Here is a 26,785-nt window from a genome sequence, read left to right as displayed (position 1 = left end):
ATCACTGTATCTGCGCAACCCTTTAAAGTTTCAGGTGACAGATAGCATAATGAAAAAGCAGATAAAAATAGAGAGAAAGACAGAGAGAAAACAAGAAACAAAAGTACAAAAATAATAAGAGACAGTGGGGTAATGATGACAGATAATAGGAGAAAGCAAGCTTGAGACAAAGACCTGTAGTTTAAATGTAGAATTAAAAATGATGTTACCCCCCGTGTGTGCCTCGGACATGACATAAAATTGCCAACTTATATCAACACAATTATGTTCACTGCCAGGCTTGACCACTAAGGTGTTGTTCACACAAACTTGTAATTGAACCCTGATGAATGATCACACTGCAATTATGTCTCTCGCTCTGTCTCTCTCACATACTCACACTGTTTAAGGACACCAAAGTGTCATTATGACGCAGCAAATTGGCAACAAGAAATGTATGTGCACATATGCACTGGTATCAGGGGCTTTGTAGGCCAAAATTCATATGTTTGCCTCCCACATACACGATCTGACCTTTAGCATAGAAAATAAAACCTCTCACATTCATTATTTCCTTACACATTCACACGAACGCCTCTCTCATCCTATATATTTCCTTAAACATACACAATTAAAACTTTCACATACACTTTTTGACCATGCACACCCACTTTTTTTACCTGGACTATGCACTATTTGACCTTGCACATACATACAAAACATGCCGATTGTCATTGTGTTTGTGAGAGGAATGTTTTGTGTACATGTGAAAAGCAAAATAGTGTATATGCAAGGTAAAAAAAAGTGAATGTGCAAGGTCAAATAGTGTATATGCAAGGTCAAATTATTTTTTTAGTATTAGTTTTTATTTTGTATGTGTTAGGAGACGTACTGAATGTGAAAGGTGTTTGTCTGGATGTGTAAAATAATGCATGTGAGCTGTTTTACTGTGTATGTGTAAGGCTAGATAGTGCATGTGAGAGGCAGAAATATTAATTTTGGCCTACATGGCCCCTGATATACTGGCCTGCACACAGACACGGGGTACATACATCTCTCCATCTCTTTCTCGCACACATTCTGGTCTGTTTATGCATTGCGTCATCCACCCCGCTGACATAATCTACCATAGCATAAAACTCATTAATTCAGTATTATTTCAGCATCCAGTAATTCATCATAGCCAATAAGATTAGCCAAACTGTCACACTCCCATACATTCTCATTCATCAAATATTTGCATGGGAATGTTACTTCAGCTTGGGGTGAAATCTCGATGGGCGGTTTTCTTGTTTGAGCTGATGCTGTTGACAAGTGGATGGAATCAAACAGGTGTGGTTTCCTGTTTAGCCAATGGGGACATGTCCTGACCACCTTTTCACTTTGTCCCCACACTGCTTTGTTTTATTTTGCACATTGACTTCAGTTAAATAGGAGAAAAGCTGTTTACTGTGGCAAAATTTTGACTTAGGCAACATAACCAGTTTACCAGTATATTTTAGTCCTGAGGTGGGTTTTACAGTACAAGAGTGTCAGAAATAAGAAATCTGGTATGGGCTCATACTTTTCAATGTCATGGGAGTGATGAATTAAGGGTCTTCTACTGCAGTGTATCAAAATGTGTCACTTTTGGCACCGTTCTGAAGTGGCCTGCCATGACTGATGCCAAAGATGGATCTAATTTCACCTGCTAGCCAGCTAGCAGCTGCAGCAGCATGACTCCTGTGGAAATCGAATTTAAAATGTTTCCTTTTCCTTTTGCTACAAACAGACACAAATAAGTGGAGACAGAAAGTGAACACTTATAAGTAAGGACATTCTGGCCAGTACAGATAATTCAGAAGTGCATCTGTGGTTTTTTTTTCCTTTCGACAATAAGAAAACATAAACATTTCTCAAACCTGTCATTTAGAAATAAACAGGCAGCCATCAATGACAGAGCATTAGTGCAGTGACAGATGTATTCAAACAGCAGAGCTGACGCAGGGAGGAGGAGGTTCAGGCGCAGATTAGAGGAGGGAGTTGTCACAATAAATGTGAGGTATTAGTGGATGTTAAATATATAAAATTGGAAACACTTGTGCTGGGAGGGGACATGTTAAGACATGTTATTAAATACCAGATTTAATGCAGGTATTTTCATTCTCATTGTCCTCAAGACTTCTTTACCAGTCTATATTATCTAAACACCATTACTATGCACAGACTCAGTGTATAAAACCTTCACCATCAGAATAATGGATCTCAAACGAGGCCATTGTCAACTCACAGGCAACTGTGACTTGCCATTAAATTGAAATTCATTTAGCTTTTGTATGATTATTAAAATGCACAGCCATAACTGCAACATGACCAAATGTCATTTTAACAACTCATCATTAGAGCTTGTCAGCTGGCGGCAGTGTAAGGGCTTATCAAGACCCATCAGAATTCAAGTTTTACATTCAGCCCTTCAGATATTATAACTTACTATTAAAATGGTCATTTAACTAAAGGGGTTTATTGTGCGTGCAACAAAAATATGGTCGTAAAACAAACAAAAAAAAATTGCACTTCTGTTTTGAGCCCCAAAGTGTTAAATAACGTGTTAATAAATAATCATGAAAGAAAAATAAAATCACATGAATAAAATCATTAATAAAAAAAGAGATAAATAACGTTTAAAAGTAATGAAACTTAACTTATCATAAAATGTTATTATCAGTTTTATATATTTTTTTCTAGGACTTTTTTATATCAGAGGTCTGTTTTTATTTCATGATGGCATTTTTCACAACAATAATTGTATTTCTTGTTATTTTTTTTACCATATTGTCACTATTTATTTATGTGATGGTCATCGCTTTTTCACCTTTCTTCTAACCATATAACCCCTGCCTCCAAAGCAGCAAGCTACACATCTGCTATCAGATGTATCCACTTAGCACTTGTTTGACTGACACAGCAACGTTCAAGAACCACTCACATTTCAGTGACCAGCAGCCTGTGGCACTGACTTCAAATATGATCCTAAGTACAACCGTAAATGCACAGCCAGCAGGACAGCCACAACATAATCATTACTTTTCTACGGTGTTCAAAATCACAACGGTTAACTGCAGCTTCAAGTCAAGTTTCATATTTTTGTGTATTTTTTCTGTCTTTGCTTTTTCACACACATACAAGTGAAAATTCATAACTTCTCCATTATTAATTCATGTCTTTCTTTGGACATGTAATTGCATCGTGGACAATCACACCACACATTTTCATCTCATCTCTGTTCTGCTCCTTCCTTTCACTCTTTACTGCTGCAATGACCCAGCTCCCCTTTTGGGATGATTAAAGATTCATCAATATGAAATGATATTCGGCGGGCAATTGTCTGGCTACTTACTGCCGATGTGGAGGTAGATGGTGTCACGCCTCTCTCCGTGCGGATTCTGAAAGCAGCTGTAGAGTCCGTTGTGGCCCAGGTCCACTTCGGTCAGCATCAGTCTGGGACCCTCTAGACGGTGCTGGGCTTTCACATCTGTCCCGTTCACCTTCCACGACACTGATGCGTCATTGTCCAGGGAGCCACACTGCATGGTGACATCACTGCCCATTCGCTCATACTGGTTCCTAGCAACTGGAAAAAGACAAAGGCAGAGACAAAGTGTTAGTGATGTCAAAAGCCAATAACAAGTGAAATATCTACATGGTTAAATCTCTGTCCCGTGTGCATACTGGAAACAAGGAGTCAAAATTAAAGCCTTTATAATAATACCAGCATGAGGCAAAATATCCTGTGTGGGGACATAGCTGCTTATTCTTCCTGTCATACTACTTCCTAGCAACAAGACAGACAAAAGCAACAGTTTTGACAACTTTTCAACTGATGTAATGAACTGAATTTGGATAAATTTAATTATCATTTGGCCCAAAGTTAATCTCAATATTTTTAATTTAAAAACTATTCAAAATGGCAGTTTTGTGAAATTCATGAACAGTTATGATCTAATTTCTTCCAAATATTGTCAATCATAAATTGTGAGTGTCATATTTTGTTCCACACAGTGAGCCAGCATTGGTTTCACCCAATGCTGAGAGACAAGGCACTGGAGGAAATGTTATTTTTAGTGTTTTTGCAAAAGTGAAAAAAGATCTCCTTCTTTTCTCACTTGTGTTACCCGTGTTACTTGTACCCCGGTATGAATGACCTCACTGCTGACACCAAAACTGCCTTTGTTCACAGGGTCAAAAAAGTTGTAGGGACCGTGACCTCGTGGGTGAAGGGATATATGTCAGCCTGATGGGAGTTGTAGTCAGGACATTGGGGTTAGCTGCCCTGCTCTGTTTATAACTCCCCTGGGCCCTGTCATGACCACACAAAGTGAAGACCTCAGATTAACACTTCAACACTGCAGATCATCAGCACAACAAGAAACAATAAAATATTGATCCCCATCTAAGACAAAAAACCCCGTCTATGAAGAAAGGATAAAAAAAAGTGGCCCCATCGGCCTGGGATGAAAGGCTGTCAAGATCCTTGTCTTGCTCTGATGTCTCTCTCCTTGTCTTTCCCTTTTGTCTCTCTGTCCCCTCCCTCCTTTCTTTGTCATCACAATGCCTCACTTTTTGCTGTTTTTTTTTTACTTGCGCTCCTTCTCTCGATCTCCTCAGACGTGCTTCTCAACGCAGCTGGTACAGATGTCAAATGTAGTGTTTCATGTATATTTCATGTCCCATAACAGAGACATCTATATTTAATAGGACAAGATCCCTGTCCCCATTAACATTACCCTGACACTGTTTGTTCTCTCTGTCTTCCTCTCTATCTGTCGTTCACCTACCCCCTCAAAAGCTCTTACTCTCTGTTCTCCATCTCATTCATGCCATCTCTCTTGTCTTTTTCCTTTCTGTCCATCCCTGTTATCTCCACGCTGTCCTTCTCCATTTTCCCCGAGTCCAAATTATATGCATATGCATGTTAGTGGCAACAAACGCCAATATTGCTTTGATCTCCTCCTCCGTCAAGTCACTTTGAACGGATGTGTGACTTTATTTACATAAAAAGTTATTTGCATCTTAGCAAAAAACCAGAAAGTTTGACTTTGATGTTAGCTTTGATGATGGAGCCGGTGCCCTTGTGCTTTATGTGACAAGTTGAGAGAAGAGACTTTCCTTCGTTTTACTTTTTATTGTAAGTAAGTGAACATTCATGTGGAGTTTCTGAGAAGATCATAAACCCACAGGGTATGTCGTGGAGCGTTATTAAATCTACTATCTTATCAAAGTGAGAGACCATATTATTGAAAATTGTAATAACTTAGAAAAGGTCCCTGCCTGAAATTCCTTCCTTTCGGTGGCATTGAGTTGTTGTAGGAGAGCGAAATCATAATCCTGCTCCATCTGGTGTCATCAGAAAGGAGCAGATTCTTTGTCGAGGAGCATGACCCTAAGAATATTTTGCTGAAATGACCTTATTACAGCGTTTTCTCAGGAACGTCCTTGGGAGTCTCAACACAGAGCTGATTCTTTGACCTCCCCTCTGCTGCCACATCTCATCCTTCTTATCTTCTTTGGTTGCATCACTCTTTCTCTGCCTCTGTCCGTTCCAATATCCATTCTTTCCTGCAAGCCTTTGCTCCTTCTGCCTCTTTACGCATTTCATTTTTGTCCTCTCCCCTTTAACTTCTTCTTATCTTTCTTCTGTCATTACAAAGATCGCCCGCTCCTCCTCCTCTCGCTCTGGCAGTCAGTCTATGTATATGTGTTGTCCTCCGTCCATGTCTTCTTACTCCCCTCCCTGCCATCTGCCTCTGTCCATGTCCTGCTTTGAACTTTAAGTTTTCCTGCCTGTGTCTTTCTCACCCAATTTCTCTCATTTACTTTAGTCTCTTTTTTCTTCTACTTTTCTGCCTCTTTGTGCTTCTTTGTCTCTCTCGCCTTTATTGTCAACATTAATACCAGGCATTTAAAGAGTGTTCTGTTAAGAAAACTATTTTTTTTTTTTTTTTAAGCAGTGACTATGAACACTCAAGCTAACAAGCATCATGCCAAAAATGTGAGATAGTAAAATGTTTGCACCTGGTCTGACTTATTATGGCAAGAGTTTGCTTTAATCATTATTTCAGTATTCAGACTTTGTTTACTAATTACTTAATTAATGTATTATTATTATTTATGTTTTTATTTATTATTATCAGTATCATTATTTTATTTTATTTTATTTTATTTTATTTTATCATTCCAAGGTGTGCTGATGTTGATGTTCATTTATCAGCATGCTTTGACACTCACTTTAGTTTAATGTTTTCTTATTGTAAATCAATGCCAAAATCAACAAAGCATTAGTTAATCTCTCTTTACATTCTGACTTCTCCACCCTGCTTGCGGCACTCAGCCCAAACCCTTTTGTTTCTAATGAAAATATTAATCTTTGAGAACCAGAATCAGTTTACTTTCATTTCCACAAACACCTGGGCATTGTAGTTTTTCACATACAAAAATCAAAGAATAATACAAAGAACATTTGTTGGGGGCTATTTTTCAGCTATACATTTATAAAAATGTGGTCCATTGATGTGTTTTTAATAGTTTCTGGACAACAATGGAGCTCTTTGGCACAGAGGAATAAGCTTTATCAGGCTTTGACTGCACTGGCAATACCTGATACAGGGATCAATCCATTGTTGGTTGTGGTCTTTTTGTGGGATTTGTTGACAAAAAAAGAAAAAAAAAACCATAACATTTCTGACCTCCTCCTTCAACTTAAAAACTCTTGTTTTAATGTAGTGTAATTTGAGCAAAATTAGTCGAAATGAACCAAATGCCAAAATATAACAGTAATTCCACTCAGGTTCAGACACATTTGGGTACTACTGTCTCTGCTGTAGTTTTCACTTGCTGTTACCTTTGTCTTTGCCTTTGTCTATTGTGCTGTAAGTTATTCTCACTGTCTGCATTTCCCTTATCTTGTTCTCTCTCAGCTCACCTTTCCGTCTCCACTCTCTATCACTTTGTCTCCCTCTCACCTTGAAACTACTCCAAACACGCCACACATGCATAATACACCTTATAGCAACAGTGGAAATGCAAGCAGACACGATTATGAGTACACTCATGCACTCACTCACACGTATGCACACGCTCTCACTCCACTCTGCATAATGTCCTCATACCTCATCACCATACAGACAAGCAGCCCTAATAACCATAATGACATTCAGCACAAGTGCTATTGATCTCTTGGTAATAGACAGGGCGTTGTAAGCAGCATAGGAACACTGTTATTCCCTACCAAATGAGAATGATAATCATCGTTGACCTTCACAGAGCTTAAATTTTACTATTCTTACTCATTATTCTAATTAATTATGTTGATGACAACTGACAGGGCCCCTCATGATGAAACAGTCTGCATCTATAATCCTCCTAGAGGCAAAGCTGATCAGATAACTTTCCTTATTTTCAAATTTACACAACTTTTGTGCACTGTGGTAAAGATGTCAAGTGGGTTATACCAGTGACAATAAAAATATAATATAAAACCTTCAAAACAGAAGTTTAACAATGACAGAAAAAAAACTGAGAACACTATGCAAATCAAAGTGACTTTTAGCTCCAATCTGATTAACTGTTTTCACTATGGAGCCTTTTTTTTTTCTTATTTTTGAGGTTCAGTTAGTTCCAACACTGAACTATTAAAGTACACTACCAAAATATTAATGTAATGTAAAATAAAAAAAAAAAAAAAAAGTCCTAATGTGTCAGGGTAATTTAAATTACATCTCAAATCAGTAATGGGTACAATATCTTTAACAATGATTTTTCATTTGTACACGATTACTTAAATATTTATTTAAATATATATTGGGGAGTAAAAATAATAAGGAACATTGGGGCTCATGGTGTGACCAGGAAGACCCAACTAGTTTTTCACCTTTACCGTAAGTTGAACATTTTATTCATGCCATGCAAAATAAGATTCTGCAGCAGAATAACATTCTTCAGGGCACTGAGGGTGTTGTAGTTCTTATGCAGGCTTGTGGAGTTTTCCCAGGGCACAACATTACCATAAAGACCTGACATTATGTCATGTTGTGGGGTCACCGGTGTTAAGACCTGCAGGACATCACAAGCATACATCTCTGTCTGGAGGTTGTTTCAGGAATAATGAACATGCACACAAACCCACAAGCAATGAACCGCATGTATGCATCTGTGGGCTGTTTACTGAACCGACATAAGTGATGAGCACACAACACAACACACACGCCACCGCACAAATACAGTCAAGCATTACAATTGCACATAAAAACTAAAATGCACACACACACACACACACAATCTTATGGGTGATATACAGATTTTCAAACACATACTAAGAGGCACATGCACACACACTTGCATAATGCCTTACTAAACGCAATGTTATACAGTGCACTGGAAAAATGACTTCAGAGGAAGAAAGGCAGGGCGATTAGATTCTAAGACCATGTGTGCTCAACATACCATTGAAGGTAAAGAGAAGAACAGTTCTAGTTAAGAAGTGAAATATAGAGATGTGGTGAAAAGGAGACGAGGGAGATACAGACACCAATGTTGTGTTGTTTGCTCTATGCGAGCAGAAGGACACTCATAAATTCATGTCCTCATCCTTTGCACCTTGATTAAGCGTAATTCAACCAAAAAGATCAATTAAGGTCAAATTATCATTAGCAAAGTGTCAGAGAGGATATTTATGAGAACAAGTGGCCCCACTGTTTGATTAGCTGATTAAACACCGCTGGAATTACTTGTTCAAACACTGAGTGCCATCGGGCACGACACTGTTATACCTTCCCTCTGCGGCATCATCAAATGTCTGCTGATAAAGTGAGGACATTGACTTGGAGGACAAAGTTAGTGTAAGGCTTACTAAACTGAGAGGAAGGCTTGAAAGTTATTTAATACAGCACCTGTATTTTTTATGTTTTCTTGACTGTTTTCTTAACTGTGGGACTTACCTCCTCAAAATGTAAAAAAAAATAAAATAAAATCCTAGAGGTATCAGATCAGAAAACTATCATGTGATTTGTTGTTGTTGTCATATGGGCTATTTTGAAAAGCACTGTCAAATCCTTGTCCGGCTAATAAAGGTGTTATATCGAAAAAAAAAACATTTCCCATTGGTAAGGTGTGAGCACTTGTTACCCTTCTGACTGATTTAAAAAAAAAAAAGTCCTCAGTGTTTCATCAGAGATAGAATTTTAGAGTCTACAGATGTCGAGTTTTGAAATAGCTTTTCCAACAAATATCTCTCTACAAATCAAAGTTGTTACATTTTTAAATCACATGCACTCCCTGCAGAGGGCTTGGTTATCCCCTGAGTTGGTGGAGTTGGAGCAGCAGCAGAGTAAAACAACAAACACTGGCACTGGCAACATCAGTGCGCACACAACTCAAACACAGTCTCCTAAACAGACTGACATTCACACAGACTCTGACAGGTGTATGCAGAGACAAATCTAGCAACCTCACAACCCATAAGACAAATACACCCCCCCACACACACACACACACCTTCTTGACTAGATAAGAAAACTGATGAATTTTTATCATGGACAACCAGCTATGCGAGTCTGCATGTGCATGCATGCGTTTCAATTTACAACATATGTGCCTCTCACATTTACAAGAGTGTGGATTTATCATCCTGAATCTGTGACTTCACTTGTCCATGCGTGCACGGATGTGTGTGTGTTTAAAGCGTATGCTTGTGTGAGTAACCAGATGTAGGTTACGATCAAACTTCACAACGACGGCGTGAAATGAAATTGAAGTTCAGTGCTGGCATCCTGATTTACCATCTCAAAGTGTTATATTCCCCATGTTCGTGTATCCGTGGGAGTGCATGGTTGCATGTGTGTCTCAGAGTGATTGTGTGTGTATGTTTAAATGTAGTTTTCTGTGTGTGTGTGTGTGTGTGTGTGTGTGTGTGTGTGTGTGTGTGCAGCTCTCCTTGTGGATTCATTGGCATGTGCATATCGGACCGTGTTGCTTTCCAGCTGGGCTGTAACTCACTAGTGCATTTATCAGTGAATGGCATTTGTATGCCTAAGGGGAGCCGTGCCTTTTGAAAGTCCAACAGTAAAATATTGGATTGGCTGACACTCAGAGATAGAGCCCGGGAGAATTATCAGTTTAGGTTTAGAAGATCAAATTTTTTTTACTCGGTGGCTACACATACTGATGCTGCTGGGGCCACCTATACTGGCACACAGAAATAAAATTCAGACAGCTGAACAGTCGTTGGCTAAGCAGTGGTTATCGAGCCTATTTTCTGCAAATTGAAAATTGAAAGTTGAATTTTAGGAATCTTTATTTTTTTGGTATATGAAATGTTAATGCATGAGTAGTTGAGGAGTCCCTTAGTAAAACAACCAGAAACAAATTTGACTACATTATGTTCCTACCCCTAACGTAAAAAACACACACACAAAAAAAAACAAACCCAAACTGTTTCTTTGTTGATATGTGATGAAAAATATTGTCTTAACTGAAAAAATCTATTTAGCGCCTTGTGGTTTGTAAGCCTCCATGAACCTGTCAAGTTACATAAATTACAGATTACATCCATGTCTATGAAAACATTGATGCTTCGCACACACCTTCCCCTTCAGCAGTACAGAAGATCAGATCGGAACCGTTTTAAAATGGGCACCATAGATTAGTGTCACAAATTCAGCATCTAAACAAAAGTTTCTGTCCCTGAGTAACTGTATTCAATAATGGACAGAGAAAGTCTTGCAGAGCATTATGAGGTCATATTACCTTTGAGCATCATACCTTTGGCTTTTGGATATAAAATGTCATCCCTTTTTCATTATATCCTGTTAGACATTTGTGTGCAATTTTGTCATAATTAGCATATGGAGTGTTGAATTATGGCTAAAAAACATGTTGATGCTTTTTCTTTCTTTTTGGGAGGTCACACTGACCTTTGACCCTTGACTACCAAATCTAATCAGTTTATTACTGTGTCCAAGTGGAACTTTATGCCCAATTAGAGGAAACCCCTCAAGGGGTTCTTGAGATATCGCCTTCACGATAATTAGATAGAGGCAAGGTCACAATGATCTTGACCTTGACCTGTGACCACCAAAATCAAAACAGTTCCTTGTTAAGTCCAAGTGGACATTTATGCCAAATTTGAGGAAATTCCCTTGAGGGTTTCTAGAGATATAACCTCTATGACGATGACATTAACACAAGGTCACAACGATGTTGACCTTTGACCAACAAAATCAAATCAGTTCATTGATGAGTCCAAGTGAACATTTGTGCCAAAGTTAAAGAAATCCTCTTGGGACAGCATGGGAATAAGAATGTGATAAATGTACATCACGAAAATAATGCTTCCAGCCACGGCTATCACATAGGCTAAGGTTAAAAAATGCGATCAAGTCAAATAAAACATGCAGGCATGTCACAGCAAGGTTAGCAGATAGATAAAATTACAATTAAAATCACTGGGTTGAGTCAGAATAGGTAGAGTGAGCAAAAGAAACAAAGTATTTATGCAATCACATGGGTTTTTCACATCTGATTGGGCTGTTGCTCAGGGCCTCTGATCCACCATCTCTCCTCCAGCTTTGGCCTTGGCTTGTCTTGTCTTTTCATTGCCTCGTGAGCACAGACACTCAGCTATCAAGATCATTTCCACGATTATTTCATATCATTATGCAGCCTTGAGCCATACATATTCATTATTTCCCTGCAAATAATGTTCACTGGCTGCTCAAAAAGTGGTTTTCTTCTGAATCTGAATAGCAAAGCTCAGAAGCTGAAATAATATGATGACATTGGCAAAAGTCAAAAGGTTAGGCTTTAATGATGTAGTTAAAAAATGTTGACTAGGGAAAGGCCAAAAAGAAAATCAGGACTGGTGCATGAAGATGATTTACTTCTGCTCTCACTTTCTGAATCATAGCAGATTTCTTTCACGGACTGAAACTGTGTTTGAAAAATGTTTTGTAATGAGGGCAAGACATATGAAAGGTTATAACAATTCAAAAGTGAAAGTAGTTTAGCAGCTCTGTTGACTTTACAACATGTACTAAAGTTGTTATCAATATCAAAGTAGGACATCTGGATAGGTAACACCTGTATTTTGTTGTATAAGTGTGGGATCTTTTAACAAAAAAAATAAAAGGAAAAATGTAATCAATAGTGCAGCATATTTGATGCTTTTCTCAGTTCTATATGATCGTAATGCAGATTAGAATTATTCCTCGGCTATTGATCGGACTCTGTGAAACTGTAATGGGCATTTTTTTTTTTTTTACAATTTTCTGTCATTTTATAATGATGAATCAATTAATTAAAAATGTATTGCAAGATTAATGACAATAGTCACGGCATGCAGCCCTAGTAATGAATGTTCATGTAATTTGCATTTTTGTGCACTGAAAATTGGAGGTTGAAATATGTGCATATTCTGCATCGAATGGATGATAATTCACACAGGTCTTTTTTTTTTTTTTTTTTGCCTGTTTTCTAATCTTCATTTTTTTTTTCCACTACCAGATAGATTTTTCTTGCTTCAGTCAGCATGTGGCAGAGCTGGTTAAGCAGGTTCCTCAGTTGTTTCAGTGAGGTATGACACAGCAAAAATGCTAAATCCCCCCAGCGATTTATAAGACAGAGATCAGATTAACTGCTGTATGACATAATAAACTCCACAATAAACTGCTGTTGACACTTTCCCGCTCGTGCACATATTAATACACTGATGCAGATGCTGTGTGGATCTGGGTCCACATGTGGTATATGCACACACACACACACACACACACACACACACACACACACACACACACACACACAGAGGCCACACAGGCGCCAAAAAACAAACACACTTGGAAAAAAGTATGCACGGACATACATACTTTTGCACCCACCTACCCACACACACACACACACACACATGCACACATGCTCTCACACATACACTCGTTCAGCAAACATCTTGGAATTAAGTTATCACTTTATCCTCTCCTGTCTCTTTCCCACAGAGAGATTAACATTCGCTCTCTCTCGCTGCATTTGCCTCTCCTTTCATGTGAGCACTGAGGCAGCTGCAGCTGTGTAAGTGTTTGTATGTGTGTGTGCGTTTACGTGTGTATTCTGTGCATGTGAGTGCATGAGTCAGGGCACTGACGCTCAAATAAATCCACTTCCTGTTTCCTGCCATCTTATCTCGGCCCCACAGCACATGTTGACGTACAGTGTTCGTGTGTGTGTTTGTATGTCAGTCTGATCATTGCCCTCATCATCTGGCTTGCGGAAGCCGCTGGAGAAGACAGAAAGATTCGCAGGCAACGGGGTTAATTGATACTTCACATTTTAGATGTCTATGTTCTGGGAGGAACATGGAAGCACAAGAGATAAGAGGGAGAGTAAAAGGAGGGGAAGGAGTGGAGAGAAAGAGAGATGGAGTGGAAATATGATGAGGAGTGAGCAGTTAGAGGAAAAGCAGGACAGCGCAGGAGGGAGGAAGGATTGTTGAGAGCGAGTAGGCCAGTTAATATTTTACAAGCCTGGATTAGAGTGGTCATGAAATGAGGAATGGGAGAAGGATTCCTGAGAGTCAGCTACGGGGAGAAGGAGAGAAAGGGAGTGGGACAGCTGGATAACACTGCTTTGATCAGAAACATCTGTAGGTTTTTTGCGGCAGAGGGAGAAAAACAGCGAGTGGTGGGAGAGACATGACTGCATCCTGCTTCATCTGTTTGTCTGGACGGGTGACAGCCTGACTTGCTTTATGCCTGCTTTATTTTCTGTCTCAATCAGCCTCAATTTTTTCTAAAAGGATAATTATTGTGTTTTTGCATGTTTTTAACTTTAACTCCAAATTACGTACAATTAATAGGCTCATTCACCAACCCTTCCTATGAAGAAATTTCTTCTTAAAACCTGATCTGTTCTTAGGTAAGAACAGCATTTATGTGCACACAGATACCAGAGCTTCCCAATTCATTAATTTGTGGCAGCCTGCCACACTTACAACATCTGCCGCCATACATTATTGATTACACAACACTCTCGGAGAGCAGAGCGCACTCTGGGCAGTGATAGGAGCGACAGAATGCCAGGTACATTGATCTGAAATGATCTGATGAGCTCTGAGCGGTATGACAGATCAATTATCCAACCCACGAGTCACACCTGATGCTGAGGAAAAAAAGATTACTCAAGGAGATCACTGCATACGCTACATTTACTGACCTGCAAAGATCTCAGAATTTAGAGAGGGGATGCAAAATGATACAAAGGGACACAAGCAACCAATGCTTATCATCCATCAGCTGGTCAGTGACAAAGCAGCATTAATAACTTACAGAAACACTGCATGAAACAGTCCACCTTCCACTTTATCTCCCACTCTCTCTGTCTCTCTCATAAACACATCCAGCCTGACCTTAGCCTGGGTTGGCATGTCATCACCCTGGACAGGTACCTATGTTGCCTAGATACCAAGGTCAACCACTGATTACAAGAACAATGGGATTATTCATCATTATGAGGTTTATGAACATGTCATGAATCTGATTTAAATTGTTCTTAAGAACAATTTAACAAAAAACAAACAAACAAAAAAGGCAGGAAGGTATTTTGAAAGAGCAGATCACACTTTTTTTTTTTTTACTGACATCTGACCAATGCACCAAAAAATCTGGTTCTGGTAAAATGTGAAGAAAAATGAGGCATAAGTGAGCAACTAAATATATTCCTCCTAGTAAAAATGAATACAAAAGTAAAAGACTAAACGAAAATTAATTTTAAAAAAAGTAAAAGACTAAACCAGTGTTTGGACAGGAAATTATATTAAGCCTAATATTAGCCTAATTTCCAACCACAAAACCAAGTACAATGTGTCCTATACATATGCAGTACTGGCCTATTACAGCGGAACCTTTCCCAAATTACACCCCGGGTTTTTAAATTTATTTCCCATCCAGGCAGCCACTGGTTTCCATTCCTTTCACTATGTTATGAGAGACAACTTGCAGAGACTTCAGTCTTGCTTGACATAGGTCATCCATCATGGTGAACGTTACATCCCCATTATTTTCTGTCACATCAGCAAAGAACCAAATCTAAACATCTAATTTACATTTTGTTGACCCATCATGACGTTAGTGATAACCAGACGGGCTGCCTCAGCTTGCAGCAGACTGTAATCAGTTGGTTTTAGATGAGACGTGAGAGCCAAGGCATCCTCTGTAGTGAGATATGTATGAATATTCCAACCCATAATTATTCTGGTTCACTTCCAAAATGAAATAGATATGTAAATATGATTTTTAAAAAGGAAAAAAAAACAAAAAGGAAAAAGCAAAATTATCTGCAGTGCACTATCAGTGGCAGCATCGTTGCCCTTGAAAGGGATATGAGATTGTTGTTATCTGCTTTTTTAATGAATCGTGCATCTAATAAATATGTTTTCTGACTCTCCTTTGGCAAGACTGTATAATAATGATAATCACACATAAGCCTGCAGAAACCTCCCTCGCAGTCCTAATCTTATTGTTTAATAACATGGCTAACATCACCCTAAGCCTTCCCAGAGAGCCAAACTCTGAAGGTCAGTGCTAATACCGGGCCGCTCATTTATTAAACCAAATGGGAGAATACAGACGGAGAAGAAACAGTGCAAGTAAAAGATAAAGAGAAGAAGTATAAAGAGATAAGGGTGTTAAAAGAGGGAATGGAGAGAGGAAAATAACAGGAGAGGAAAGAAGGTTAAGCAGAAGAGTAAAGGGCATATAAGAGGGGTCAATGAGGAAGCTAACAAAGGGATAAGACAAAGTATAAAGTGATAAGTGGGCGAAATGGGCGATAAGGGAGGGGAGGATTTCAGAGGGGGAGATGAGAAAAGAGAGATGGATGGAGAAATGACCGCCTTAATTAATGGACTGTAATATATGACAATATTCCTGGGTTCCAAGATAATATCAGCAAAAATTACAGCCTTCATCACGGGCACACTGTGCAAATATACGATGACCTTGACAGAGGAACTGAAGTGGCAGGGAAATATGAAAAAAAAAATTCTTGACAGGAATTAAACGTGTCTTGCTGGCTATAAAAAGTTATGATAGCTCCAATTATGAAAGAGGCTGATGAAAAAAAAAAGGCTTTTTTTTTCCTTCTTAAAATCTGCTGTCGTCGCTCTGGTGCAGAATCCAGGCCAGCTAAAAGCGGTGTGTAAGTGCTGCCGTTCTGCTTGCCAAGTTGACTTTACCACATTATTGACAGTTATTTGTTTTTATCTGTAGCTAAAGAGGAGTTCATTTTCAAAGTATTTCATGTCAGTTTTATAGAGGAAAAAATATGACTTAGGTTTTTTAGGGAGTGTTCATTCTGAATTACGGAGTGTCCGTTTTGTCTAACATGGAACAGTTCGATCCCCAAGTCTCTGTGTCTGCTGCAGAGTTCCTGAGCAATCTGGCAAGACCCAACATAGTCTCCTAAAAGAAATGTTAATGCAGTTTTTCCTTTTTTTTCCCATTATGTATAGAGTGCCCCCCTAATGAGTCATAAAAACCAGAAATCAGTTTGCAATTTAGCACCTGTGCTTCCTTTGTCTCAAAGTCAGTAGATTTCTTCAATGGGTTTTTGATTAGATGGCTGTAATAAGGTCTGTAGAGACTTTCACGTTTTGTTCTATGACATACAATTCGCCAGTAAATCACCCACTTGTGAACTTTGGAGCTTTTTTGTGTCCTAAAAAAGGACAGTTGCTAACAATTGGCTAAAGTAGACTACAGAACACCATCAAGCCAAACATTAGCTTTTTTTATCTCTGGCCATTGCATTTAGACCTTGAAAATCCTAAAAGTGGTGTTCATTTGTGAAGATTATCTTGCTGAACAAATGGTGTAAGTACTATAAACGCTTGCAAAAGAGCCTATTTGCTGCAATAATCCAATATTCAATGAAAAAATCCCATAGGATTTTTGATTAGGGAACCAGGCAAAGCTAACTTCCACGATGAACTACAGGCAAACGTCATCCCTGGAGTGCACTGCTTAACAACTGACGCTGCCATATTGAAGCAGCAGTAGTCAGGAATGAGCAACGATTTCAAATTGGACAGCTGCAGATAAAGGTATTCCTATCAATCAGCCACCAATCGTCATTGGCCAATATTTATCCTCAATAGTTTGTGTCATCTGATCAGATGACACAAAACACCTGAGACAATTGCTATATGTGCTGCTAAAATAGCTTTGATGATCTGGCAGCTCCAAGATTTAAATGATACAGCTTGCCATTACCCCTGACCTCATTGAGAACAGGCAAAATATTCGAAAAGAATACAAATCAAATACATTATCAAATAACATAAGAATGTCAGTGAATTTTCTTGTGGTGTGAAATTCTACACGTTACTTTGTGGGAAGTAGTTACAAGTGGGATTAAGAGGAAAGTGAATGTTGGTGAGCGGATGAATATTTACACTCCATAGCGACTACATTTTGATATTCAATTTCTGCAGCAGGTCAATTTCAAAGCTTAATTGGTGGAAACTGTCAAATCTGGCTTTGGGAAAATATTTAATCAATAATATGTGAAATATGGGGAGGCATAACTAAAAAAGTAATGTCTGTGAATATAAAAAAAAACAGCACATCTTTGCATGTGGAAAGCATATAAGTTATTTCTGCCCTGCTGCTGAACTCCAGTGTGCCGGAGCTGCCACGGAGCTATCAATCACCCAACACTTGGAACAGCAATCAGCCCGGTTTGTCAAGCTGTTGCTGCAGCAGCTAAATGGAGCGCGGGCGCAACTCCACCGCGTTACAGCGGAGCTTCCAGCATTATTTTCATTGTTATTTGAGTCAGCGATCAAAGGGCCACCATTCCAAGTGGGACTCGAGGCTATTTCCCTGTTGCCATGGAGGTTCAGAAAAAAATTCACGGATGATTTTTCCATAGCCACATGCTTCCAGTGCTGGCTGTGTGACTGTTTTCCAAGTACTGGTTGGTACCGAGGGACCCTCACATGAGTAGGTCTGGAGCTGCAATCAATCATGTGTGACTGGAAGTGAAACAACCAAGTACAGCAGACGATACAAGTTGTACATGGATGAGATGTACACACACACACACACACACACACACACACACACACACACACACACACACACACACACCTTCGATATGTGCATGTCCACCTGCTCTCTTTTGATCCTGCACTCAGATACACAACAACAGAGGTGTGATGGGAAAAAGAACTGCTGTCAGGTTCACCGGCTGCAAAACACACCGTCGCATCTGTAATCCAAGCAGCCGAGAACGCACAGATTACTACTCCCTCTCCTGAGCTTCAGCTGGCGTGCAATGAAGGACTGGGAAAAAAGGTGTAAAACAAATAACTTTGGAGGAACCCAGCGGTGCACGCACTGAGATTTATTTGAACTGGAGCAGAGCCCGCAGTGTTGTTGCTCTGTCCTTGATGCTGAAGTTTACTTTCAGCTTCACGCTCGTCATTTGTCAGAGGGAGACTAATGATGCCGAGCACAACATTTGCTAGGATGAAAATCATTATCAGCGAATAATTTTTCCTGACAGTCCGCCCTCTCTTTCCAGTAGCCCTCATGAATACTCTTGACTTCAAAGACAGACTTGACACTAAGTGGAGAGCGCTCTTTCCTCTGTTCACATTTAACATGAGCTAAAAGGAATGTAGGTTAATTGATGTTGTAGATTACAATGATGATGGGGAATAATGACCAGCGCTAAAGAGATAAAAGCTCAAAGACAGACGCATAAACAATACAAAAAGAGCATTTTGTTCCTCTTATCAGATCACTTATGAAAAACAAGAGCACAATTTGATGGAGGCAGGATGTTTGTGAAACATATGTCTATAGGTGTGTGTATTTTAGTAGGGACCTGCAGATCAAGCCTCGCACACAATCACTCACAAAAGAAAACAGTGCTAAGCCACAGGCATACACAGCCCACACGCACAGTATGGAGAAAAAGGAGTCGTGACAAAAAGTGCTTGTGTTGTAGCTGAGCAGGTATCAGTCTAAATGCGTGCAGTGTGGTCCGTATGTGCATGTTTTCATGTAATAAGTTTGTAGACTCATATTCATATCTGAAATAGGTTTGTCACAGTGTGCTGCATAAAAATAATTTCCTTCTTTCTAAATAATGATATAATAAATGTCAGCTGATTATTACCAATTAATTGGCACCAATAGGAATTTCTATTAACTATTGTTATCCGCCGCACTTGGCTCAAATAGTTACCAATGGCCAAAAAAAAAAAAAATATCACTTCCACATGGATGTTTTATGGTTAGTTTAATGCTAAGTTCCACATGTATAAATCAGTTAAGGCATTTATTACTTGAGTTTTTACATATTCAGTAATTCAGACTGATTAATTAAAGAAATGTAAGGTTTTTTGTTGTTTTTTTTTGTCTTAAAATACACATTAACATGAATCCAACATATTATTTGCAAAGACGAATTAGCCTATATGTAAATAAATAAAAAAAAGAAATACAAAACATTAATGATAGGCCAACTTTTACCCATGAATCCTCATTCAGTAATGTTAGCTAGATCATGCTAAATCACTGTGCAGCACTTGTCCATAACAGCAGGCTCTATTGCAATAGTACAGACATGCCACATTGGATTGCTTCATAACTTTTCCAGCAAGAGACTCTCAAATACCATCCACCTCAGAAAAAAACACAATATATAAATCTATGAATCTGTCAATAATTACTATTTTAATTGTATGCATCAAGAAAAGGTATGTTTAAGCAGTTTACAATATATATATATTAGGGGTCCCTGCCCCGTCTCATTTTCATTTAAGTGGTACTTGGCCTGAAAACTGATGACTCCATTGATAAGAAGGTATTTATTACTTACAGTGTCTGATATTGGCAGATTAATTATTGTTATCATTATTATACTGGCCTTTTAAAAATATATATATCCTCTATCAGTCGACCTCAGCTACATATAGCCATGCAGTCACATTAACACACACAGAACACACACATGCACAGGTTTTCAGGGAAAAGGTCATTTCTCTACTTTTAGCTCAGTCCAGATGGGTTTGAATCAATGCGAATAATGTCCTTGTTGGACCTCCTAGAAACTAACTCTGTGCTTTCCTTCTTTGAAGCAAAACATTTGCATTTCTTTCTTTTTATCAAGATATATAGGAATGAATTAAAACACATTCCCTGATGCACTAAATATAAACTGTACAGCACATACATAGGCAGCAGCTGCGGTGAAACAGTGGAGAGAAGACAGTCAATAGCAAGCGGAAAGAACGGGCCAGAGTAGACACAGTCAGAATCAATAGACTTCTACCTTAATGTACCCAAAAGTCAGTCGTTTCTTTTTTCTTTCTGCCTTTCTTTATTTGTCTCTAAGGCAGGAGGTTAGATACTGAGCATGAGCCCCAGCCAGTGAAGGTCTGTGCTAATGTCTTTTTTATGTGTTGGCTGTTGAAGGTAAAAACTGGAGAAGCAGAGAAGGAATAGCACTATCATCATCATTATCATCATCATCATCATCATCATCATCATCATCATCATCATTGTTGGCTAAGAACTACAAATATATATAAACCTATGTTAGGAGATCTTTTGCTCTAATTAGCCATCATTTGTATCATCGTCTGTATATTCAAGCCACAGACAGGTCAACCTTTTTGCCGCAGGCTGAAACCACAAAAATGCAGAAATGTCAGAGCTGTAACACCAGGACAAGCAAATGGGGGAAATTAAGAGGCTTTGTTAGTGCTTCGGGGAAATGTCAAAACACATGTTATGGATGAGTGTGTAAAGTGAGGGCCCTTCAAGAGAAAGAAGAGCTAAAGGAAACAATAAAAAGTGAGTAACAGGAGTTTTGGATGTTTGAGTATTTCTTCATGTAGTTATACAATATCAAAACTTGCAATTTGCACTGAAAACATACTCTAAGACACACCAAAACACTCATCCACTGGCACAAAAACATGCAAATACACACTGTATTTGCAAATACATGTACAAATAAAAAACATATGCACACACAAGGCTAGTTGGAGGCCCCTCCTCTGCTGCAGCCTGTCTGAAGTCTAGCTATAATGACATCCAGGTATGTTTGCTCTTCATTTTACACGGCTCATCGCAGCTCCAAACAGGGTATCAGCACAGGAGGGAGTCTGTGTTTGTGCATCTACATGTGTGTGTGTGTTCTTCGAATGTGTATTTTTGTATCTACATCATCATGTCCCTTTGCACATCTGTGCGGCAGTGTGAACTTGCACGCTGCTTGGTTAATTTGTGCACTGCTGCTATATTTGTGTGTTTGCTCCAATGTGTATGAGCTCATATAATCAAATGTGCATTAGGGTGTCCTTGTGTGTATGTGTATGTGTGTGTGTGTGTGCGCGTGTGTGTGTGTGTGTGTGTGTGTGTGAGCAGGCAGGACTTTGCCCACATGCGTAGACGGAGCCCTTTCCCCAGCTTGTTGACATTCCAGTAGCTTGGCCTTTCCATCTGCTCCAAACTCTCGTCTCATTCAAAACAGACCCCTCTCTCTCTCGGCTACACACACACATTTTCTACACCTTAGCTACCTTCTTATTGAAAGCACAAGTAAGACATGATTGTACAAGTTTGCCCTGTCCTCTGTCAGCAAAGTTATGTTTGTTGAGTTCAACCTTGAGTTTAAGGGGAGTAAAATATGCACTGCAATGTACTGTATAGTGTTAATGGGGCAGGTGACAAGAAATTTACTACCGCTTTGGCTTGCTGACTGCTGCTTTATGACATTACTAATTGTCTTTCCCGCAGTGAAAGTGTTACGTGGCACTCTTTCCCCCTGCCTCTGTCAGACATGCATGTTGCTGACTGTCTTACTTTCCCTCCGTCACCTAAGCTAAGCCCTAAAACGTCTATAGTACCTGTGTACTATAACATCACTTCAAATGTCCTCCCCTTCCTCCTCTGACCACAAGTTGAGACAGACACCAATATACACAGGAAAAATAAAATATGGTTGAAATATGAATGTGCATGGATCCCAGTGACAAGCTAGTTATCTCTTTGTCATCTTTAATCCAGCTTAAAGCTGTTAACATAGGCTAAAATGCAATGTGTGGTCTTGTTTATTGCACGGGGCAAAAAAAAAAGATACAGAATCGTACTGTGATATTTTGTGTGGGAATATTGTATCAATACAGACATCAAGTATCCTTTTTTTTAATTATATAAATTGCTTATGATGCAAGCACAAATTTACCTTTTGGTAAACTACCAGGATAATGTATGTAATAAAATCCTTTTTAATCAACTAGATACATTTTGCTGCAATAGGAATTATTGATGCAAGAAACCTCATTTTTAAATCTTTACCTTATTAAATAAAACAGATGATAATGCACAGTTGAGAAAAAAAAGATACAATTGCAATATGTAGCCATATGTGTCACCGCAATACTCATCATACTGCAAAATGTTTGGAATAACAATAATAATATAGTGTGACTGAAGTATTGTAATAATATCAAATCATGGGGACTCTGGTGATTACTACCCTGTGCTTGTTTTAGTGGGTATACTTTGATTCCCAGGGGGTGGCAAACTTTGGTTTTGGTTTGCAACCCAAGATTTTCAGTGGCCCCATTTGGCCACCACAGTGAAATATTTCTGGGGGTGCCACTGCTTTTTTTGCTTCCAGGGCCGACGTTGATGCTAACCAGCTTCACTTACAACTACTTGACAACTTTACTGCTAATTTCCACTCTGCTCATAGCAATAGCAACAGCTGTATGCTCTCAATGTATAAACCATCGCTAGCTGGTCCACTCACACACTTTACACTGAGCTCAACAGGGTGGGGGCGAAGAAGTCTCTGCATGTTCTGCAATGTTTGTTCAGTTAGCAGTCACAACTTTCAACCCTGCATTTGCAAACAAAAACCTGAGGTGAAAGTTGTGTCATCAAACTGTGTTGTTATGTATCCTTGTGGATTTTAAGTGTGTATATAAAATCCTACAGCTCTCTTAGTGGGTATAAGGCATATATGGACATCAGTGTGCAGTCAGTGGCGCAACTGCAAACAAATCCCACACCTGTGAACCAATTAGAATCAGGAGTTATCAGTTTAAGGCAAAACTAAGTCCAAGTAGATGCATCAGAAAAAGAACAACAAAAAGTGTATCACAATACTGATCACAGCTGGTGACCTTCGGAAAATGTACACTACACCATTTCTTCTCCACATGCCTATTTCAGGGTGTGCACATATGCCCGATGAAAGGCATCTTTACATTGTATCTCAATATTGAAGGCATGAGCATACATGTCTTAAACCCATAAGTGAAGACAGCTTGCATTCATGTCTCCTGTGCTGTGTTGAAGGAAGGGGTATTCAACATTTCCATCCTCTTGAGCACACACGAGCCCGCATACTTTACCTTTTGACTATAGACAGGAGTGCTCTTGATGAAAGTCTGTGATTGTGACAAATGAGGTTCCTTCCAAAAATGAACAAAATCGCACATTTCAAAATAACAATCCCAAGCTGGGTGAAAGAAAGTAAAAGCAATGATGTGTAAGCAGTCTTAGATCAAAAATTGCTTAATTGTAATATATTGCATTCTCTGTGTCGTTTTAATAGAGTTTTTGTCATAGTGGAAAATGTATACAATCTAATAAATGAAAACAGGCAAATGCTTGTTCAGAAATCGACTTTGGAATCGACAGTGTTAAAATGATGAGGTGTCAGACTTTGACCACAAACACCTTGAACTATGCTGAGGTCTGCTGTAAGAAAGATAATCCTTAAAAACTAAAGAAAAGGGAACAGGTGTGACATGTGAAGAGTAATATGTGGTAGCATTCTGGCAGCAGGTTTTGTCATTTTAACCGCAGTGCCCAAACACAGCTTATTGTTCTGCTTTTAAGGATTTGACAGAAAATGTTTGTAGAAGCAATCAATGAAAAAGCAGCTACTGTGTATGCACTAATTGCTTGAATATAGTAGCATTCGAAAGAGACAAAAGCGCTTACCTGTTGAGTGAATTGTATGTTCTGTTTCTATTGTGGCCATTGACGGCTAAGTGGGGCAGTTATCAGTGAGGATGTGATAAACCAAAAGAAGATAATTTTGCTCAGTGCCAAGAAATTGCACAACAGAACTGTTGCTTCTAAATGTCAAAGTGTCCATAAGAAAGTGACTGCTGTGCTCCACCATCATGGCCCCTTTTGTAACTTTTCTATTATTGCATTTCAGGCGGATGTGAGTGTGTGTAAAAGTCAGGGATTAAACCTGGGACCTTTCTCCGGAAGGACCTCATGACCTTCTCAGAGAAATGAATATATTGTATGAGATGGAAAGAAAAGGATGAAGGAAGTGGGGAAAGGTGGAAGCAGATGTATTGCATGTCGATATGTTGGAGACGGGAGGGGAGAGGGGAAGCATTTTGTGGCTGAATTTGCACATGAAAAAGGCTGAAATTGTACCATAGACAGGATCCAACCAACAGCAGACTAAATGGCAAGATACTCCATAAAAAAATATCCACTGAAGATCACATTGTACATAAGTTATCAATTGCTAATGTCGCTCTTCATCATTCAGAAGACTTCCCCTTGCATCTACTGATGAAATTCAGAATCAGGTAACTCTCTGTACATCTACATGCCAGCTTGACATTGATATTATGAGAAACAGAAAATATTGACAAAATTGACCAAAGTTACAAGTTTCACTATTTTTATACTTCTTTGGGTAACACTGTGCATTTCAATAGCCATACTAGTATACCAGAAAAGTACTCAATATGTCCCAAGAGATAGTATGTCACATGCCAAAATTTCCAGGATGTCCCACTGAATCTGGCTGCATTTTGCTTATGCAATCCAGCTTTCTGTTCTGGCTATTCTGACTTACAATCCTCTGCGCAGTAAAATACATATCACATAATTGGAGACACAAACAGATGACAGCTCACTGACAGCTCGTGGTCAGCTCATTGATAGCTGACAAGAGCCACAATGACGGATGACAGTGCATTCAAGTGACTGATGACCAGTTGAATAGATAATAAGAATTGTTTTTATGTCAACTGTGTAGGATTTAGGGGCATCTATTGGCAGATATGATAAACAATATTCAGAACTGTTTTCTTTAGTGTATATTCACCTGAAATAAGAATCGTTTTTGTTACCTTAGATTGACTGGTCATATCTACATACAGAGCTGGTCCTCTCCCATGGTGTCCAACAAGTTGTTCTACAGTAGCATTGGTGAAGATTCTCAGTCATCCAGATCATGGTAATTCCAGGTGCTAAATCATAGGCGACAGAACTTCCTTGAGTTTCTTGAAGACATTTCACCTCCCATCTAGGAGACCTTTTTAGTTCTAACTGACTGGTGAGAAGTCACAGGCTTTAAATCCTGTGTGGTTGTGAACCAGTAACCCAGAATGGACAAAAGAAACGCTGGCACTAGAGAGGGCTATTGTTATTTTTGTGTTGGCCACTTAAGTTCTCACTTGGCACATTGGATAATTTCAGTTATGTAACCTCACCATAAGATGCCACTAAATCCTACACACTGGACCTTTAAGTAAACAAAATAATCACAAAGATAACCAACAGCAAAAGTATGTAACTATGAAAACAGCAATGACAGATAAATGCATGTGTGCTTGTACTGTTGTAAATGAAACTAGATGTCAGAACAACAGCAGAGCTCTCAGGGTTGGACTCCATCTCTGGCAAGTGGTGGCGACTGGTGTTTTGTATTTCCGGGGTTAATGTTGAGTGATATTGTAAAGCAAGAGGGTCAAAGCTCAAGGTGCAACATTACAACAAAGTAGTAAGTCCCAACTGTGTGCATACTCCATGCAATAGTACGTACTCTGTAAGGGCAGCTGCAGTATGTTCTGATTGTAAAAAGTATGGTATAATGTTAACTCAAAGGAAGGCAAAAGGGCACAAACTTGAATAAAATACAAAACCAAACGAAACATGGCATGGTATAAGATGAATAATCCACTCTTGATCATGACGTTATGATAAATATTGCACTCCACACTTCACAGGTTAAGGTTTGGACCTGTATATGTGAAACTGTGATCTCTTTGGATATGACAGTAAGCTTTTTCTGAAAGGTATACTTTTTTTCCTCAGGGACTCTGCCCTCTGCCTGTATTTTCTTATTCCCTTCTTGTTTTGCTGTGTTTGGCACATTTATGGGCTGCAACCTCTGGGCAGTGGTGTGTAGCCTTAGGCCAAGAACAGCATAAGGTTGGGACTTTATATAAAGGTAATGTCCTAGTAGTAGTAACACGCATGCAAAAAAAAGTTACAAAATCACAGACGGAGGTGAAAAAAATGCAAATCTGGCAAGGGGAAATGCCAAGAGGAGAAAGCTTGTCTTGTTCTTGTTCTTGTTCTTCTTGTCTTAGTTAGCTTGCTAATTACAATTTGAATGTTGTGTTTACAAACAGTAACCAACAACTCCTGCATAATACCTTACATTAATACCACACATTGCCACAGTGACACTCTCACATGCACTGCACAGAAGTTGAGAACAGAAATGGTTGGTCAGCTAAAGACCAGGACAGAAAAACAGCATCAGACAGTGGGCAGACTAACACAAAGAGAAAATCAATATGAAAGGGTTAAGGTGAAGTCACTTTAATATTGCTCTCTGTCCTTTGTGTGTCCACATCGCAACTAACTAGAGAATCTTTGTCTTGTTCCCTCTCTCTCTGTACATGTAGTAACGTGAGAAACAAGACCTTGGA

General features: G+C 39.0%; 1 protein-coding gene across 4 annotated transcripts in view; it reads right to left on the bottom strand.

Moving 5' to 3' along the window:
• The window catches only part of cntfr (ciliary neurotrophic factor receptor), a 266,284-nt gene that overhangs the window by 106,259 nt on the left and 133,240 nt on the right, over nucleotides 1–26,785 (bottom strand). For all 4 annotated transcript variants that reach the window (XM_088071261.1, XM_088071260.1, XM_042510003.2 and 1 more), the window contains one exon: nucleotides 3,356–3,589. In XM_088071261.1, coding sequence (XP_087927387.1) covers nucleotides 3,356–3,589 — 234 coding nt within the window. The remainder of the gene's footprint in view (nucleotides 1–3,355; nucleotides 3,590–26,785) is intronic.

This window comes from Plectropomus leopardus, chromosome 20 (genome assembly GCF_026936395.1).
Source record: "Plectropomus leopardus strain MGB_pleo_1.0 chromosome 20, ASM2693639v1, whole genome shotgun sequence".
In the NCBI taxonomy this organism is placed as follows: Eukaryota; Metazoa; Chordata; class Actinopteri; order Perciformes; family Serranidae; genus Plectropomus; species Plectropomus leopardus.
The sequence above is the reverse complement of the archived record's forward strand: the minus strand, read 5'-3'. Positions and strand labels throughout refer to the sequence as shown.